The sequence below is a fragment of the Aedes aegypti genome, chromosome 3, assembly GCF_002204515.2.
Source record: "Aedes aegypti strain LVP_AGWG chromosome 3, AaegL5.0 Primary Assembly, whole genome shotgun sequence".
NCBI lineage: Eukaryota > Metazoa > Arthropoda > Insecta > Diptera > Culicidae > Aedes > Aedes aegypti.
This window is the reverse complement of record NC_035109.1, coordinates 180165408-180186412: the sequence shown is the minus strand read 5'-3', so window position 1 is coordinate 180186412 and position 21005 is coordinate 180165408. Positions and strand designations below refer to the sequence as shown.

The 21005-nt window shown below is 38.5% G+C and overlaps 2 protein-coding genes across 3 annotated transcripts in view; one reads left to right on the top strand and one right to left on the bottom strand.

Moving 5' to 3' along the window:
* The first annotated feature begins 6445 nt into the window (after positions 1–6445).
* On the top strand, positions 6446–9409 carry LOC5578551 (transcription termination factor 5, mitochondrial). The gene is made up of 4 exons (XM_001663892.2): positions 6446–6669; positions 6735–7707; positions 8188–8412; positions 8468–9409. The coding sequence occupies exons 1-4, from the start codon at positions 6555–6557 to the stop codon at positions 8760–8762; spliced, it is 1608 nt and encodes a 535-aa protein (XP_001663942.2). The 5' UTR covers positions 6446–6554; the 3' UTR covers positions 8763–9409.
* A 412-nt stretch (positions 9410–9821) lies between these two features.
* The window catches only part of LOC5578550 (transportin-3), a 31202-nt gene continuing 20018 nt past the window's right edge, over positions 9822–21005 (bottom strand). The window contains exons 4-6 of one of the 2 annotated variants that reach the window (XM_021853603.1): positions 20418–20474; positions 18955–20310; positions 9822–10262 (exon numbers count right to left, since the gene is read on the bottom strand). In XM_021853603.1, the coding sequence (XP_021709295.1) occupies positions 10202–10262; positions 18955–20310; positions 20418–20474 (1474 nt within the window). In that variant the 3' untranslated portion in view covers positions 9822–10201. The remainder of the gene's footprint in view (positions 10263–18954; positions 20311–20417; positions 20475–21005) is intronic. The other variant, XM_001663891.2, reaches the window with a different exon arrangement.

The following is a 21005-nucleotide window of genomic DNA, read 5'->3' as shown; positions in this document are numbered from 1 at the left end:
TGAAGTAATTGAACGCCCTCTGTTAATAAATTTATTTCAAATTCTTTTTTCAGAGTTATCATCCAAAATTTCCATTTCTACATTTACACGGACGGACATGACAGGAATTACAATCTGGCAATAATAGAACATGAAATCTACCAGGAAGTTGCAGCCGGAGAAAGAGAATCAGCATCAACGGGAAGATGTGACAAGACCCGGAAAAGATCTTTGAGACCCTTGGAGAATCATCCAAATCAGCGACTATGAGTGCGCCGTTACTTTTGCAACTTAGTATTTGTTTATTAATATATATATATATATATATATATATATATATGTGAAAATTATTCTGAATAAAATATTTAATATTGTGCTTTCACATATAGGTGTTATTAGTTTGTTTTCTGATATAATAAATCAAATGATATATTTTATTGTTCCCGATAAAATTAATAAAAAATAGGGGTGAATTTACCCATTCTCATGTTTTTATAGATTCTTAAAATGGGTAAATTTTACTCCTTGTTTTGACGTACAAGCGGCTTACCCATTAAAGAGTACAGGCCATTTACTCTTTTTATGAGTTAAACTAGTTTCTCTCAAAGAGGGTACTTTTATACCCTTTAAAGGGTACTTTAGTCTTACAGTGTGTGTTATCGGTTAAACACTAAGCAGACCGTTTGTGTGCCAAATCAAGTATGATTTCCAGTGCGTCTCATCAGTTTTATTGGTCTGACCGATGTGAGTTGTGTGGTGCAAATATCTATACCGTTGAACAAGTGATTTATTGTCCCTCCCTAGAACGTAGCATGAGGTTGAGGATGGATGAGATTTCTGTTTCGATGCATCGGCGGGAGTAGAAGCTTCAAATGAGATCGGTAAGAGACTGAATTTTTGAACACGATTCCGACATTGATTATCAGTGGAATACTAATGTTCCCTTGAACGCCTCAATAGGCCTTTCTTTAATCCAACAAGCACGGTGGTGCTTCGTTTAAGTGGTGATGTCGTGGTGGTGCAACGCTAATGGCGTGCGAAGCAGCGGGGCTGGCCAGCATGGCGCTGGTAGTATTTCCCCCCGACTGTCCGGACAGGATTCACTTGAAGAGCCGCCGTGGGATACACTTCCACACACCCACCACACTCAACAGAACATTAGGCTAAGCGCACTTCTAGGATAAGTTCATCAATAAATGTAAGTACACCCTAATTGATCATTCCATTTTGTATATATGTAAAGCTGAAATTTCTTTATTGGTTTGGGATGGCTCGCTTAAGTCAGCGTTGTGGTTCCGCTTTTGATCGAACCAGATTGCTGCTAAGGGTCAAGTGTTAGGGTCGGGGGACCAATCCTCGTTACCTTTCTATTTTACTAATTTTTGTCTCCAAGTCTCATGCGCCCTCTGCGGAGTGGTGACAAGGTCTCAGTTAATAACTGTGGAAGTGCTCATAAGAACACAACGCTGAGAAGCAGGCTCTGTCCCAGTGAGGACGTAAATGCCAAGAAGAAGAAGAAGAAGATTTCCATTTTCATAGCTTACAAAAATAAACTTTAAAATATAAATATGAATTTTAACATAACATTTTAATGGAATATTCTAGTACCGAATTGACCAATCTTGGCACCCAATTCCGGACACAATCTAGATATGGCTCGATTTCTGTATACAGTCGCCTCTCCACATCTCGATATCGAAAGGACCATCGAGATAGGGAAAGATCGAGACATAGAACATATTTTTTAATTAATACTAGATAGAAAATCACTTCGTTACTAGGAAAATTAAAAACAAACAGACGTCATTTCGTCTTTGCAATTTTTTTTTGAATCCATAAAATGTAGTCTAGTAACCTTTGATAATGGGCATATCGACATACGGAAAGAAAATCGGGAACGAAAATCACATCGAGATGGGGAGATATCGAGATATGGAGAGTGAAAATGTATGCAGAATGAAGGGACCGAACAAATTATCGATATAGAGAGAGATATCGAGATGTAGAACATCGAGATGTGAAGAGTCGACTCTATTTGTATATCATCGAATTTTCTTACTCCAAGAATAGTATTTCATAAACAATTTAATGCATTTGCAACATTTACAAGAACAATTTGATTTTTACTTTGCCTACAAGGTATTCATCAAAAACTTCTTTCATATATGAGGGAAATAACACATTTTACGATGTTGTTCTGAATGTTCGTTCTTCTTAATTTTATTGCATGTTTGATACCATGATCGACGAAATCCATAAAAAATGAATGTATTTTGAGACACTGGTGCAAAAATTACAAAGATATCATATAACAAATCAAGCTGTCCGAGACTGGGAAAAGAAGGTATTTGACCAAAATTGTAGTTTGTCCACATTTAGTTTAAATATAGTACAAAATAAATTCATACTTTCAAATTATGATTATATTCGATCATGCTTCCGTTATCCAAACTATTTTGCCATATTCAAAATAATTACTTTTTAAACTTTTTACTTTTCATCAAAAACCATGCATATTACAAGAATGTGTTATCCTACGCAAACATTACTCACCATAATAGCTTCTTTTTCTTCTAATACACCATCTTGATTGGAACACGATGTCTCAATTTTTCGACTTTGTTATATACCGTGCTGTCCGGTACTGGGGGTTCTCCCCTTAATATAAATCCATTTATAAATGAGTATTACTCATTATACATATATAAAACAATCTTTGATTCAAAAATAACATTGCGTTGTTCTAAAATCAAAAATTAAGATTCAAATAGAAAACTTTGTACAGAAGGTATCGACAGTGATTGTTTTGCATTTTTTTTATTTGTTATGGCTATATCGGTCATGCGACTCAAAGGCAAAGGAAGATTTTGTTTACAAATCTCGATTACTTTTTCAAATCGACGTAAGTAACTTTCATATGGTTTTGAGAAAATTAATTCAGAAGAATCACAACCTGTCTTCTAAAACTGTTTTAAAATGAATCACCTTTTTAACATTTTTTCGCAGTGTACACCACTTAAATTTTGCATACAATCAGCTCGCGTTCAACAACTACGTAGTTTCTATTATTTTCCAAAACAAAATAATTATACAAAATGATAAGCCGTTTCATCAAGTTACTTTCGACGTTTTTCTACCAGTGTAAAATCGGCTCAAGTAGTATTTTGTTTTGATTCGTGGTTAAGTCACTTTGTCTCTCCATACAGCGGAGCGGCGAAAGTAGTGGTTAGGTTGCGAAAGTTGAAAATCTTACTTTCGTCGTTTTGTAAATCCGGAAATTAAACGTTCTAAAAGTGTAAAGTTGAGTTGGTACAGAGCGGAACGTGTAGAATTCCGCCTGCTTAACACGTAGGATCGATAAAGCAAGTTTGTATACTTTTTTGACTTGAGTCTGTATGAATAAGTTTTCGAGAAATGATGAAATGAAATAGGTGGATAGGCGTCGCAAGAAAGCGACAAGATTGAAATTAATTAGGTGGTGAAAATTGAGCAAGCCATAGGGAAACCAGTAAAGCATCGAAGCGTCCTGTATTCTACCTAGCTTCTCTACTGGAGAAGGGTTGGCTCAAAGTTTTGAGCTTTGCTATCAACACAGGCAAAATACAGGAGGCTTCAATGTGCTCATACTGTAAGCTTTCACCGAACGGTTCTATCGATCGATGACTGATATTGGGAAATCGCATCGCAGTCAGAGATTGTTTGTCTCTATCATGTGTGCTCTTCCCGCCAAAATCTGTACAGCCAGCTAAGACGTGCCTACAACGGGCACTATCAAAATCCGAGAATGTTGTTTACGACAAACCGCCTGAAAGGGGAGTTACTGGCACTGCAACGTCGTTTCACTCATACTTTCACGCGGATAAATGAGCCAATACTAGCGGGAAAGCCTGTCAGCTGGGCGATAGGAGGAAGAAGCGTACCTCTATAACACGACTCGATGATGAACAAGGTAGAACCATAAACGACTCGCAAACGATTCAAAACGAAATATTGCAATACTTCTCCAAACTATATAGAGAAACAAATGGTGAGACGGAGCAACTTGATGAATTTCAGTGTGACCAGATTATCCCGCAAAACGAAGCAACGAACGAACGATGCATAGAAGAGATTACCACTGCGAATGTATGGGCCGCAATCAAATCAAGTGCGTCAAAAATATCGCAAGCTTTCGATGTCATCCATTGAGAGATAAATCTGGTAATGAACGAAGCCCTAAATTCACAATTTTCTCACAAGTTTGCCGAAGGCGTTATAGTGCTTGTGAAAAAGTCAGGATCTGGGAACACTCTTGCTTCGTACAAACCCATTTCGCTTCTAAACTTCGGCTATAAACTGTTTTCCCGCATACTGAAAGCGCGTTTGGATAGCGTGATAAAGGCTAACCACATACTAAGCAATGCTCAAAAGTGTTCAAACGGGCAAAACAATATCTTTCAAGCCACCCTAGCGCAAAAGGATAGCATCGCACAGCTGGCGGCGACGAAACGGGTGGGCAAGCTAGTGTGCTTCGACCTAGACCACGCTTTCGATCGGGTGAGACACTCGTTTCTGTACATTAATATGCGTCCTCTCGGCATCCACCCCAACTCGTGGATCTGCTATCAAGAATCTTTGCGCTCTCATCATCTCGTATGCTTGTAAACGGATACCTAACAACTGCCTTTCCTATTCAACGATCGGTGAGACAAGGAGATCCAATCTCGATGCATTTATTTGTGTTGTATTTGCATCCTCTCTTAACTTCCCTCGAAACAGTCTGCAGCACTGACTTGATCGTCGCATATGCCGATGATGTAAGTGTGGGTGATTGCCACATCGGCGCAAAAAGTTCATGCCATGCGAAAAACAACTTCTGTCGACGTCGGCTTCATCAACGGCCACCCTATCATTGTGGATTGGTTGAAAACCAAAAACCACATCAAAATACTAGGCGTTTTGCTTGCAAATGCAATACGGCGCATGATAACCCTTAACTGGGACAGATTAGTAGGGAAAATAGCACAAGTTTGGCTTTAATTCGCTTCGCAAGCTTACCCTACATCAGAAGATTTTTCTTGTCGACACTTACATCACGGCCAAAGCTTGATATCTTGCATCGATTTTACCAACTAACTCTGTACACTCCGCTAAGATAACTGCAACCATCGGAACATTCTTGTGGAGAGGGCAACCTGCACGTATACCGATGATACAGCTTGCAAGACTGAAGGAACAAGGTATGGGTTCAAACTCCAGCTAATATCTATGAAAGCGAAATCTTTGCTAATTAATCGTCATCTTAGAGAGATTGGCTCAATCCCATATTACAATTCCGTAATTTCCCAAGCAAACCCTAATGTCGCTGCTGACCTTCCTTGCTTAAAAACTATTCTGCAGACGCACCAAAGCCTGCCCCTAAATGCCTCAGAATTACATAACACGAGATTTATTTGTAATGAAACACATCATTAATTACGTCGGTTTTGTGAATAAGTGTGATAACAGAGTAGACGTAGATGAATTAGAGTTTTACTTGAATGTTGAGTTATGATTAATTGCAAAATCTTCAATGTATTTAGTTTTTAAACAAATCAAGTGAAATTAACAATACTTTTACAAAAAAATCTGTTGAGCATGTTACACGAAATACTGTTTTGTGCAACAAGACCTGCAGAAGACACTGGTGGAAAACGTCAAACACGAAGAAAAACGATGCATCCGCCTCTGGATGTGAAACATGCCGAATTTGAAATGATCGTAGAATGAGTGGTCGATGGAAATTTCGTCAGTGTTATGTCTGTTTGTCTGTGTTTTAATGATCCATAATAATAAGTTATTTACTTATACTGCTTCACGTTGAAAAATGGATTAACCAACGTGTGAAGTTCGATTTTTGACCAACTTCGCCACGTCGCGACTCGCTTCGCTATAGTGTGTATCTATGCCCGCCTCTGTGTGCATTATGCGCACTATTGAGAATCGAGTTGCGACGCGGCAAAGTTGGTCAAATCAATCTTCGCACGTTGGTTAATCCATTTTTCAGCGCGAACCACTATAAAAGAAACAAAACCGCAATTCTGGACAAACATTTGAAAAGGGCCCAAGAGGTCTTGAGCCTTTTTTCAGAAACGTTGCTGTTGAGCCCTTTTAAGCCCGCCCACGCAAACTAACCCCACTATCAGAAAGATTGGTGTTAGCTCTTCCTGATAGTGGTATTGGTGAGCGTGATCGAGTTGAATTAGGCTCAACAGCGGCTTGCAAAGCCAATGTTTACCAATGTCGATGTGCCCTTTTGAAATGTTTGTCCAGAATTTTTCCTTTCCTCAAGAAAAGCTGCGTTCTTTTGAACAAACGCTCTATTCAGACTATTTTGACGGATTTTTTTGTATCCAGCACTCATAGTGCCTACCCGTGTCAACTGTGGTAATTTAGTTTGCCAGTCACGCATTCGCTAGCCCCTCGTAGAATGACATTTTGGCTCGAGCACTGTTTACATAACAAAAATCAGCCGGTATACTGAGAATACTGAGAGAGCAGCTTGTATTATTTAAAAAAATCTAATTTAGCTGTTTTATCCGTTTAATCAATTAAAAATGAACATATTTAAAGTTATTCTTGGTAACAAAACATTTTTAAATCGATTATATAGCTCAGAGTCTAGATTCAACAATGTGTACGATGCCGCAAAGTTCTTTTACCCGCTGCTAGGTATGTTTAGGTCATGAATATTATTTCCTCATGTGTTTCTATTGCTGATTTATTTCTTATTGCAGATGTCAATGAATCCACAATGTACAAATATCTATCGAAGCATAGGTTTCTTATCGATTTAGAGCCAATAGACGTGCAACGAAAGATTACCTATTTCAAGTATCTAAACGCAACTACAGAGGACATTCTTCAACAACCTGCTTTATTCACGTTACATTTGATAACCCTCGAAAACAGGACGACAATTTTGCGAGAGTGTGGATTTGTGGAAACGTTGAATCTGTTAACGATTTCCAAATACATCACAATCATAAGGCAGAAGGTAAAGGCTCTTAAAAACAACAAGTTGATTCCGTTAGATTTGAATATGATGGATCAGCTTAGCAAGCAGTTCGACACGGAAATAAGGCCAAACATTGATTACCATGAAGACATGCACTTGCAAACGATTCGTGAACATTTTTTCAACGCCTATCTTCGACAGAGGTTGCAGCTTACAGACGAAGAGTTGAATAAACTATGGAGATCATATTCTAAGATAAAACACAAGAGTTTTGGCCACACTCAGCGAGTTGTGGATATTCTTGAGCATGACCTTAAGTTTAGTAGAGACAAAATAGTCAGAAATCTGTATCTTCTTCATGCGGATCCAGAAAACATGCTTCGCTATTCAGAGGTGGTGCCATCGATAGCCGGAGTGGACATACGAGACGTTATGATCAAACAACCGAAAGTTTTGATGATACCGTGTGAAGCTGTGAAGGAACTCTTATCTTATCTTAGAGAGTTTGGAATCGACGAAGCCGGAGTTCTCAAATACTCAACAATTCTAACGTTGTCACCGAATACGGTGTTGGCTCGATTGGAACAGCTGAAAAAGACGAAAGAGTTCGATGTGCTTTCGAAACATCCCAGAATCACAAAGCTCATTGCCTACCAAACCAAAGCCGCGATACGGTTGGACTTTCTGCAGCAGCTGAAGGTTCGATGTGCTTCGCTTAACGTGCTGTCTAGCCATTCGAACAGCTTTGAAAAGTAAGTATAAACTATTTCAAATTCTTTTAAAACATTAGTTCATTTCGCACTGTTTTCACATCTAATTGGTAAAAAACTAACAAATGTTATTTTGAATTTAAAATACTTTATCAATAATGAAGATCATAGAAGTAATTTGTTAGTCGACAATCATTTTCATTTACCATCAGAGCACCATATTCCGTTCATTTAAGGTGAAGATGAATCGAGCACAAATCTGGAGAACTGATCATCCGTTTGAGCTGAAAACTTAATTGATTGGTCACCATCAACTAGTGATCAATCGATTAAGTTTTCAGGTCAACCGGATGTCTAGTTCTCCAGATTCGTGCTCTTAAAAATTTTAGGTTTGGCTTCGGTTCATCTTCACCTTAAGATAAGTTATTTGTTCAAATATTTATTAAAAATTATATTAAGTCGATTCATATACTGAGAATTTGAGTCACTGTATGTTTTACTTACTGATTGAATCATCTACAGATACATTCGAGACGGATACGATAGAACGAAGGGGACAGATGTAGCCCATTACCTTAACATGGTATTTCATCGCCAGGGCAATGATGCTATTGAACAGTTGAAACGCCATCCCAATTGGTTCCATGTTCCAGCTGTACAGATGCAGGAAATACTAGACTATCTCAAAAGAAGAGGATTCTCGTTAAATGATGTCTACGAGAACATTCAGATTCTCTTGTACCCTTTGTAATTACTGATATCGCGTACCTATATCTTAAATAATCACAATTTTATTACACAGGTCGCGAATTATCCATAAACTGGACAAGCTACTTGAGTGCAAACAGGCAAAAAAGAAACACGAGGAGCTCGGTATCGAATTGACCGGTGTGACGGCAACGCAAATGCTAGCCCTGTGCCTCTACACGATAGAGATGGATTTTCATTTCACTGGCGACGGAATATGGCCGGAACAAATACAGCATAGTGATTCGTCTACCACCACCAATATCGAGCTGCCGAAATCGCTCAGTAAAGATTATAAATTTGGAAAGAAACCATCGACGCAGAGTAAAAGTGTTTCTTTGAATGAGTAGTTTGTTTTCGTTTATAGACGATAAATGTACAGAGTTTAATAAAAATAAAATGAGCCTTCTAAGAACAATCTTATTTTATTGCTTCGCATAACCAGTGGTTCCAAACCTTATGAAAATTGTCCCTTGTTGTGTTTCCATTGAAATTTTATAAAAATGAAAGATTTTTAAAACTCAAAGAAGTAATGAAAGTATACTTTCAGGAGATTAGTAAGTGTAGCATCCCAAATAATATCATTCATATACCATTTCACTGCTCGAGTCATAATTTACATTAAGGCACTTGATTGCCAACATTCATTAGTGCATACTCAGATTTCACAACAGACCTCATTCAAAATTTATTGCATACACATGTTTTCATGAACATGTTATTTCGACCATATCATAACATTGAATTTGGGACTAGGCAGTTGACACTTGCCTGACCCACATTCAATGTTGAACAAACAGAAAATACCACCCGTGCAGTAAAAGACACATGTTGAACAAACAGCCTGCTTCATGACGATTGGCTATCGTCTTCACAAAAATAAGTCCAAGCTCCTCCCATAGAATTTAAGTTTGTGTAGACTTAAGCTTGAGTGTAGAGTTAAGGTTTGATGTAAATCAAAAAGAAAGATACAAGACAGATTGATTTGAACCAAGAACAAAAACGGACGTGTTTTCAATGTGATATCACCGCATATACTTTAGTAAGAAACGATCAAGAATCATGAGTGTATTCCAACAATATATCTTTCCGGGAACAGGTAACAGTTCTCCTGTAATTTGTCAAAGCTTTTCTCTGAGACTTTTCAAACGACTTGGGCAATTCACAACAAACCGTTAATCATTACTCCGCAAAGTCAAGAAAAAAAGTCTACGTTTTCCGTGGACGACCCTTTGCAAGGTGCCAGCGAATTCGTTAGTTTGGGCCAGATCCGTAATATTCTTTCTTTCTACCGGGAAGCAACTAAGCACTGAGTGCAGATGTACCTAACAGTTATAAAAAATAACGCAATTTCTTCGAGGACATTGAGGTTATCTTCAGGGAAATAGAATTCTTCATTAGAACGTCACTTGTCATACTTGTTAATTAATTTTATTAAATGATGCTTACTACAATCTTAGTCAATCATTTTCAATATTTTTTTTTCTTCAATTTAAACTAGTTCTACATAACGATCACCTTGAATCGTTTTTCACGTGTTATTCTTAGTGTATTCAACTTTTTCATGCTGACCATGATCCATGTACACTGTTTTATCTTCTTCTTAGAATAAGTTTCCTACTTTAGGAAGAAATACGACTACACGTGTATTAGTTAGTACTAAGATTTATGTACAACACAATTGAATAACGTTCAACATCAAATTCGCATTCGCACGATTCTCACTCGCACCTCTCGCATCTCTTTACATTTTCAACACACTACAGGATGGCTCGTGGTTTCTTGCGGTTTATCGGAATAACCGAGCGAATTCTTGCAACGCTTGAGTGACAGCCCGGGGCGTTTCCGACCTAATGGAGAAAAAAACGGATAGTTAAAATGAGTGTTATGATTGACTTACATGTTATAACATACTAACAAACAAAGATTCGTATATCGAATTAAATTTTCAGTCACTGCCAAAATAAAAAGTCTACTAAACGATTTTTTCCCTAAAATGTTTTTAGGGGCTATGGAAGCAATATGGACCACCCCGAATTCAACCTCAAAACCAGTGTTTTAATGTCTAGTGTCATTATGATCTGCAAGAGGATTCTTCAAATAGCCACCACAATAAAAACCGTAAGAATACTTGTTTCTCCTTTGTCATGTTAGGGTTCATTCACAAATTTCATAACGCTAAAAATGACCATTTTGGACACTCACCCACCACCTCGTAACGCTTTTTGTATGTATATTCAATCAATTTTGTAGAGGACGAGGGCGTTATGAAATTATTTATGCTTATTTATTAATATTTATTTCTCGCATACTCTGAGATAACGCCCTAAAAGCCATTGGTAACCACGAGCGTAGCTCGTTGTTTCTGAGCAAATGAAGGAATAAGCATCCAAACCAACAGCACGGGCAGGTAGATATTGATCATTTCTTCCCCACAGCGTTATTAAATAACATGAAAATCCATTCATATGCTCAGTAACAACGAGCTACACACATGGTTACCAATGGCTTTTAGGGCGAGATCAGAAGTTATGCGAGATTTTGTTGAAACGCTTTATACCCAGCTGTCAAATTCAACAATAAATATTTTTCAATGTTGCTGAACAACGATCGGAAACGCGAAGCACGTTTAATTTTCGTAGGCATCCAAACATAATCTGCGAATAAACACAAACAACCGTTCGGGCGCCTCATTCGTTCGTGTTTCATTTTCGGATCGCAGTTTCTCCCGACGGGTGATTTTCCATCGCTCGGTAATGTGAACGGTACGATCCACGCTGCCTGCTCTTCGCGAAGAGCAGGAAAATATTCATTTCGATCATCTTCATGCGGATTCGCAACAATCACGCTTAACTTGTTACGCTCAAAAATAAGTGCCGAGCGTACAAAATTGGCTTCTTTGGGTTTATTCACAAATTTCAAAACGCTAAAATGGCCATTTTTGACACCCACCCACCCGCTCGTATTGCTTTTTGTATGAATATTTTACAAATTTTGTATGAGCCGTAGCAACACGACGACATTTGTGAATGGGCCCTTTTCGTGCAGCATAGATTCTGTGCAAAGGGGCTGTACACAGTTTTGTGCAAACGGTGGTAAACAAAACTGAATGAGTGAAATGCGCACAGAGGAGGAACGCTTGGAATTCGCTTCCATTTTTGTTTTGCATCTGAAAACATAAAAAAAATTCCAATTTTAAAGTTTTTCAGAGATTTTTCATTTGAATAGCCGAAGCGGAAGCAAATGGGGAAAAAACTTTCACATTTGCGACCATCTTCCAGCTTTTCGCTAGAAAACATCTCATAAAACTCCCCATCTTACCAACTGCCAACTGTTTGCTGCCGCGCGAGAGATCATTGACAGTTCCGTTTCCATCGATCCCCACACATCCGAAGGGTTCATTCGCAAATTTCATAACGCTGAAAATGGGCACTTTGGACACCCACCCACCCCCTTGTAACGCTTTTTGTATGAATATTCTTCAAATTTTCTATGAGCTGTAACGTTACGAGGACACCCACCCACCCCCTTCAGCGTTATGAAATTTGTGAACAGGCCCGAAGGTTAAACGTCGGCAACTCACAGAATGAGTGCGACCTACACAAAATTTTCACTCAGTCAGCCAGTTCTGCATTGGTTGCCTCATTCTGTGTAGTTTTCACATGCGCTGCGTGGAGCTGGCTTAGCGTGGAGTGTTTGCTTGACTTTACGAGAAGAAGCAACCTTGCAATGAATCACGAGAATGAACAGTGCGTGGATAAATGAATCTTACGAGTGGAAAGGATTCGCGAACCACTTATCGATGTGTTTGCTTCTTCGGCGTTGCATCCGTTGGCTTTTTGCGATGCTCTTCGTGACGCAAAAATGAAAAATGAATTTGGGCGAATGTTGGATCGCGAAGATGCGTCAATCATTGTTCACGAAGAAGATCCATCGCAACACTGATATTTTTAACTAAATCACTAACAGTTATTGAAACGCAGTTATTGATATCATAATTGTTTTCTCTGTGTGAAGAATTACTTATCCTCAACCTGTCGACAGAGGTCGACATGTGGACCATTCATATAACGGATTGTGTAATCTACATCTACCATACGTGTAGGTACGTCTGTTGATATTCTCCAAAAGCACTATTTATATCGGTCGTGTTTAGATGATTTTTTATAACAAGACTGATTCAACTTGTTTCACTTACGCAAGAAAACATCGCATGTTTTGGATTATCCCGTATCCGTCCAGCAAATAGGAAAAAGTTCAAATTGCTGGCATCTCAAGCAATTCACGAAGGATTGCCTTCGGTTTAGTTTGATTGGAATTGCCTGGATGTCTAGTCTTTCGATGATCATTGGACTTTTTTAGTTGTGGAGAATCATTTCAAGGACATTGGCCACCTAGATGACAGGTTCAGTGACTTAGTCGCGAACCAGGTTTTTCACAATATGGAAAAAATCAAGCTTAGGGGATATTCTCAACTATTCTTCTATTTTTTGATGACCAATACCCTTAAAAAGTTCGGTATCCCCCTTGTTCGATAAGGTCAGAGCTGCTTTTTCAAAATGATAATGTTTAATACTCAAATTTGCCAGTTTTGAATAAAAATTAAATTAGCCTCTTTGGAGCCGGCTACACGGAGGTCCCATATATATCTAAAAAAAAATATCCAAGCTGGTCTCAGTGTCTAATTTAGTTTTCCGCATTGGCGTAAATACGGGGGGCTAGGAGGGGCTTAGATCCCCCTAGAAAATTTCAAGCCCCCCCTAGAAAATCTAAGCTTTCATGCTAAGTATGCACTTAAGAGATTTGTTTGATCAAAAGGGTCAAGCTTCCTCTAGATTTGAGTTCAAGGTACGCTAATAGTTTTCCCATAACGTCCGTAGTCGAAACTATAAAAAACAAGTTGAGTTGTAGTCAGATTCATACTAATACGTTAGAAAAAAAAAACTTGACCCAGTAACCAAACCGATAGCTATTTCCAAAAAAAATTCAATGATGATCAAAAAATTAGACATCCAGACAATTCCATTCGAACTAAAACGAAGGCAATCCGTCAAGAATTTCCAAAAAGGCAGCAATTTGAACTTTTTCCCATTTGCTGGGCGGATACGGGTTAATAGTTCCCTAATGTCTTGAACAGATAGGTACCTGCTACATATACCATGGCACAAGTTTTTAATAAAGTTATTGCAAGACATCTTGAGTGGAGCCAATCATCTTGAGCTTGATTAGCCGCCGTGGTTACTACTCCAGTATCACCAGATCAGCTGCACTTACACAAGTAACCACTTAGAATGACTGCTTGAGACTGAAGCGTACCACGTACGAATCTACTCTAGCGTGTTCGGTAAGTAGATCCGTGATCCAACCCCTGTCGTTATACGGCCGAAAAGCCGATCGATGATTGAGTAGGCTAAGAAGCGAATCGAAAATATATCCAGCAGCAGAAGATTCTATGATCTGGTAGAAACCACACGTAGTTCCTTTTTCTCCTTATATCCCTAAAGTTCAAACAAAGAGTGAATCTACAAACCCCAAGTGAAACATAAAAGAGACTAACAGACACCTGCAGTGTATAAGAGCTGGTGATCGTCTATTTTTAGGCAACAATAGCGCCTGCTACGTTAGAATGCAGACCAATAAGGGGAATCGGGAGGAATTGGTGATAACTTTATGGCAGAGAAGCTTGCTGTTTGGTTTGCAGACGGGCGTAACGAAAGGCGTGCCATAATGATGGAAGAATGGAAGCGTAGGGAATTTTTTTTTGTATTTGGCTCTAGCAAATGTTATGAGCTGTGATAGATTAACCCATATCCGCCCAGCGTCCTAAAAATAGGACAGAAGCCCCGAACGCCCAGCGTCCTATAAATAGGACAGTACTTGTAGAGCAAATATCTTGAGAATAAAGAGGTTTAGGAGAAAACTGTCTTCTGCAAAGTTGATCACAGGACTGACTGACTTTCACTATTTTAATTCAGAATTAACTCACCAGGTGGCGCACAGACGCCAACAAATGTCGCATATATAAGCAACATATGAAACAACTTTCCAGCGTACAAATATTTGCTTCGTTTATATCTCAGTCCAGCGATGAGATACAAAATTGGTGTCTTCGACAAAGTTCAATAACTAAATAATACCTATTCACATAGAACCTTACAAATTCGGAAAACACTCCCAAGATGGCGCTAGTGAGCCAAAACTTTATTTGCTTATATCTTAGCCCAGTTATGAGATACAAAAATGGTGTCTTCGACAAAGTTGTACAACTAAATAATATCTATTCGCATAGAACCTTATAAATTCGGAAAACACTCAAAAGATGGCGCTAATGGTCGAACATTTTGATTGTTTATATCTCAGTTCAGTGATGATATACAACGTTGGTGTCTTCGACAAATGTGTTTAACTGAATGAGATCTAGTCACCCGAAAACTTATTAGTTGGGAAAACACTCACTAGATTGCGCTAGTGGGCAAATATTGTATTTGCTTGCATCTTAGTTCTGTTATGAGATACAAAATTGTTGTCTTCGGCAATGTTGAACAACTAAATGATACTTAGTCACATAAAACCTTATAACACTCACAAGATGGCGCTAGTGGGCAAAGATTTTATTAGCTAATATCTCAGTCAAGTGATTAGATACAAAGTTTGTGTCATGGACAATGTTGAACAACCAAATGAATCCTATTCGCCTAAAGCCATATTAGTTCGGAAAACACTCACAAAGTGGCGCTTGTGGTCAAATATTTTATTTTTTTTATATCAGTCCAGCGATGAGACTGAAAAAAATCGAACTCTCGAATTTGGTATCTTCGTCAAAAGTGTTCAGATGAATGGGATCTATTCGCCCAGAAATTCTCCCAAGGTGGCGCTAGTAGACAAACACATTATTTACTTTTGTCTCAATCTAGAGATTGGATACAAAGTTAGTGTTTTTGACAAAGTTGGAGAACTGAATGAGACCTATTTGCCTGGAAACTTATTACTTTGGAAATCACCTAAATGTCACTACTGGGCACATTTTTTTCGCTTATATATCAGTCCACTGATTAAATCCGCCTAAAACCTTCTTAGTTCGGAAGTCATTCTCATGATTGAAGTCCAGTGATGAAAAATTTGATATCTTCGAAAACGATGATCAATTAAAGGAGATATTTTCGCAAAAAAAAACATATTAGCTGGGAATTGCTTTTATGTGCGAAACATCAAGGAAACAACCTATAAGAAATTGGTCTGCCTAGATCAAAACAATGGATACTTACTATCGATTCGAGCAACAATCGCTTATTTCGGATGCAATGCTCTTTACATTTTTAGATGAACCTTGACACCATTTAGATCTTTTGAAGGGAGTGAAGAACGAAAAAAACGACAAATTGACTTATCCATCCATGAACTGAACTCCAATGGTGAAGGGCGGCTGTCAAATGGGAGTAAAATTGAATAGCCGCCAACCTAAGTCCAGAACCAGTTTTATGACTTAAACGTGGAAAAGTAAAAATAATTATTCGCAAAATTACAGGTAATAAACTGCAGTGCGTTGTTGCCAATTTAATCAGAAAATTCTACTTATTTCCCAAAATGAAAGTTTTCGAGAAAATTGATTACGGCTTCACCATTGTTTGGTCGTAGTTTTATATGGCTGTTTACCTTTTAGATCCAGCGACGCGTTGAGGTAGCTGTAAAGAGCCTTCCTTGCTGAACTCACTCGGTCCAAAAATTGTGACATTTGAGCGGGCACGCTTCCGTATGCTCCCCAGGTATTCTGGTCAGCTCTAGTGTCAAAAAGCTTGGACCGTGTGGATTCGTTTCTATCGATGAATAAGACTATATGCATCAGTGATGCAGTAACTTAAACGTTATAGCCGAATAATGTTGGCTTCAAATATTCACATCTGTAAAGCATGTAATAGTTAGAGTCCAATATTTGACTGTCATTGGACTGAAGGACTAACTTTTGATCAGCACTAACGAAATTCTGATATTGCCAAATATATATTTCGATCATTGTCAGATCAGAGTCACATTGTATACTGATAACTTGAGCCAGAAAAAATATTTTGATAGTTATGTTTCCATTTAATATTATCTTTTTGAAGATTATTCTGAAATATCTGTAGGTTTTTTCCTAAATTCTAAATTTGATGTAAGATTTTATTTTGTTTTTGGTATAAATGGCTTAAGTGTGCATTATTGTACATGTACATGTATGGAAATGTATGTATGTCTGTATCTTACTTACGTGGTAGAGCAAAAAATTGAATTGAAGCCACTAAATGATTTAGTTCTGACATACACCTGTCGCCTCTGAATTTTTTATTCTTTATGTTGCAATTTCTTAATCAGGGTACGTCCATAAATTACGTCACGCAAAGTTTTGCCATATTCATCCTCCTCAATTTTCCTCTGTATCACATTTTTTGTATGGATTCCAATTTGTATATGGGAAATCACGTTTCACTGTAATCTCCTCCTTCCTTTTCTGTACGTGACGTAATTTATGAATTACCCCTCACCAGCAGTTTTTTCCAACTTGTTTACATTGTAATGGGTCGAACTGCATGAAAATATATTTGATTAATCTCGAAAATAAACTTATAGAACAGCTAGATATGGACGACACACTTTCAAGAATTTTTTCGGATCCCCACCATAGACTTGAATTTTTTTGGTGAAATAAGGTTTAATTTATGGGAATACGACTATGAGTAACAAAAACGAAGCTGAATTCCAATTGTGAGATACCTTGGGCGTTAACGGGTTAAGAGTAGAGGATTGAAGCAAGTAAAAAATACAACTACAAAGTACGAGTAAAGGAACGGACTTATGAAACAGAAGCGATAGCCATTGGACCACCAACCTCGTCTTACATCTTGAGTGGAGACAATTATCAGAATTAAACTCATTTCAAGATAGCTGTATTAGTGTACGAATACCACAAGCGTGTCATAAGTATCACAAATAATATATGTAATTAATGACGTACAAACATTTTACTGGAACAATTTTCTTTATGACAACTATGTTATCCACTTTACGGGATAACAGTAAGTGGGTACTTTATTTTAACGATGACAGTAAATGCCGTAACCGAAATTAAGTAGGAATGAAGAAGCAAATAGCTAAATTCTGAAAAATTACACTCACCCGTTTTTAATTAATATCACAATTGGCGATGAACATACGGGGTTGGTGGTACAATGGATACAGCTTCTGCTTCATAAGCAAAAGGTCATGGCTTCAATTCCAGACCCGTCCCATTCCTCGGCAAAAAATAACGCGTCCCTACGCTTCCATTCTTCCATCACTATAGCACGCCTTTCCTTACGTCTGATACATAGGCAGTCTGCTAACCAAACAGCGTTGACGCAGTGATATATACGGTCTACTGTGGAAGCCAGTTTAATGCATCATCAATTCTCCTCCCCCTTCCCTTCATTGGTCAGCATTCTGACGTGGCAGGCGCCATTGTTGCCTATAAATAGACGATCACCAGTACTTATACACTGAGAGTGTCTGTTAATCCCAAGCAGTCATCTGATTAGTTCCCTTGTGCAGCTGATCTGGCGATACTGGAGTAGCAACCACGGGCGGCCAATCAAGCTCAAGCTCAAACTCAATATCACAATTGCCGATGAACATGAAAAAAGCCCTCTTTACTACAAGAATGGAATGCACACAACTTTTTTTAAAAAACAAGATGGACACCTTTGAATCTAAGTTTGAGTTAGTTATGAGCCGAATGGATTTTTGACAGTTGATCAGACATTATTCAAATTTCAACATATATTTTTGAGTCATTTTTCCAGTTGACTTAAAAAGCGAAAAGTTTCGACTAACGTGTTTTTTTTTCTACAAATTTTAATAATTAACATAAATCAAAAATTTGATGAAAAGTTGTATCGTTTGCCTCAAAGTCCGGACATCATTCATATTCTGCAAAGTGACAATAATTTCAATGGTAAGAGTTAATATTCTCACAATTTTTAAATGCACAGGGTCTACCCTTAGAAGAATTTAACATTCTATGAAACAAAAAAATATGGGCTTTAAAATTGCTATACAAAGTTGAGTATTTGCAATAGTTCATAATTTGAGACAAAACGGTTGATAGATAGAGATAGACAATAACAATGTTTGTGTATATGGCTTTCATATTTTCAAATAAATTGTTTATATTTTTTCGTCAAAAATTCCACTTTGGTCAAATTGTTTTCACTTTTGAACTTTTATGAAAAATTTAAAAATCGTGTATGAGTCGTAGCGTTTGCACCTACTCTCCCTCCCCCTAGAGTGTTACGTGATTTGTGGACGGCGCCTTGGGAAAATAACTCAAAAACATATGTTGAAATTTATGTTATACGTCTCCTGCCACGCTGTGGAAATTTCATTCAATTCGGTTCATAATTAACTTAGATTTAGCCTACCAAAGTTGATCGTTTTATATGGAAAATCGTGAAAGTTGTATTGTCAAATACTGTATTATTTAAACAACGGGCGTAACGAAAAATTTGAAGAAAGGTGTAAAATTTTACTTACTTGACAATGTTGTCCACAAATTCGATCATCTGTTCGTTGGTTACCGTGATGCTTCCGCCGCTATTCTTTTTTGGTAGGGCGTCGACCGCTTTCTGCACATACCCCTCCAATTGATGGGGACTCAGATGTTTGATTTCAACAAACACGTCTGCCACGTCGGAAAGCATGTATGAGTGCAGGCAGAAAACGGATGCGTACAGCAGGTTCATTATCAGTGATTCGCCGTGCTGCATTAGAATGCCGTGCACGATTGAACGAAGCTCGTTTGCTCGGTCGTGGCGACCGTAGCTCAGAAGACTGCAGAAAAACCGCATTACCGAGAGATTCGCATCTCGATGATCCAAAGTACAGGCTAGCAGTCCACATTGGATTATGGGCGTTACAAGTGGGCTTTGAAGGAGCTGGAACGGTGATCGTTGGATGAAACGCGCTACTAGTCGGAAGAAATCGTCCACCATGTCCGGATGATTTTTCAAACCGTTTTCTACCTGTAGTACTTGAAAGGTTGGTTCGATGAAGGCTTGCAACATACTCAGCAAGCCTTCAATGCAGCTCGGTTCGCAGGCAAACTCATCCACCAAAATACTGCCCAAATACAGCAGACAGCTATGATTATGCCCTGAGTAGATGGTTATTATTTGCTTAACTAACGATTCCAGTATTGGCATCGCCTGTTTGCCAACACAACGTATTGCATATCGAATGCATCGAACTATTCTTTCCATTATTTTTGGATCGTTTTTGTAACATTCCATCGCTCGGGACAGTACAGCCCAATTGCTAATGATCACGAAGACGCAGGGGTTCACCTCATTCTCACTGACCGTTGGATTCACATGCCTATAAATGGACGCCAAACGATCAACCCAAAAAACGGGATCATGGCGATCCTTCTTCAACCCTAGTCCATCGTCTTCGCCGCTGGTAAGTTGACTGAGAGCACGTACTTGAAATCCACAGAGCTCTTGCATAGCTGTCGTCAGCTGCTCTGGCGGTAACCGTCCAATGATGATCGAAATCCCTTTGAGCAAACCAATTGCCGATTCCGTTTGAATTTCGAACCCGTCCAGACAGCGTGCAATTTCCATCAGGCCACTTATGTGACCTAACATGTGCTTCTTACACGCAGAACATATCGATTGCAGCGCATTTGCTGCAGCGGTAGCCAGACCGTTCTTTTGCTGCAATGCACAGAGCAAAAAGTTCAAAATTGGCTCCAACGTTTCCGGGTTCGAATCAATCCAATCGCACAGCTCGCCCAAGATGTTGATCGACGTGTACCGGATCGCTATGTGACAATTGGAGGGCAAGTTCAGTATCGCCTCCACTACCTTCGGAACGACCTCACTTTCCGCGCTGTAAGAAAAATAAAAAGAGAAGAAGAAGAGAAAAAAGAACGCGTTACGTTCGGATCAGACGCCGAGTGAGGACGGATGGTTGCCGGATGTGGCCAGGATAGTCACCAAAGCTGATTGAATCTGGACGCCGGTATGTCGCGTTCTCCCAATTGCATTATCTCTCTAGAAAGTTACAGAAAGGAGAACAGCGAAGTTTCAGAGCGTTAAAAATACGTTAAAAGTGTCGAGCCTGCTAGCATTAATCTACGTAGAGGGGGAGATTGATCGTTTGCTAACGTTTGCTACTCGTGTACATCGCAGTATGAGCAATAAGGCGATTATTCTGGAGTGATATGATTAATGCTAGTTTTTGCTCAACAACTGCTTTAATTTTATTGATCTGTTGCAGTGGTTGTAATGAAATCAAAATAATAAAAAAATAAGTATGGAAAAATGAAAAGTTACGTTTTTATCATTGAACGCATATAATAGGGAATATGTTTTAGTGGGAGTACCCCTTTGACCTGATGCCTATTTTGTATAACACCAAAACCGGTCATTCTTTAACGATCGCATGTTCTTCTTGATATGCTGAATGGCCGTTATGCCAAGCGAGCTAATACTAAAAGGGATTCTCCCCCATCTTGACTATTTTACATATTATACATATGATTAAATTTCCCTGAAGTATAGATGGATGAGATAAGGGAAAAC

What these genes read in the sequence shown, in the direction of transcription:
- LOC5578551 (XM_001663892.2), top strand. Translation starts at nt 6,555, where the DNA reads ATGAACATATTTAAAGTTATTCTTGGTAACAAAACATTTTTAAATCGA. An exon ending in CATTCGAACAGCTTTGAAAA is followed by an intron (nt 7,708 to 8,187) that starts GTAAGTATAAAC and finishes AATCATCTACAG; the next exon opens with ATACATTCGAGACGGATACG. An exon ending in CAGATTCTCTTGTACCCTTT is followed by an intron (nt 8,413 to 8,467) that starts GTAATTACTGAT and finishes TTTATTACACAG; the next exon opens with GTCGCGAATTATCCATAAAC.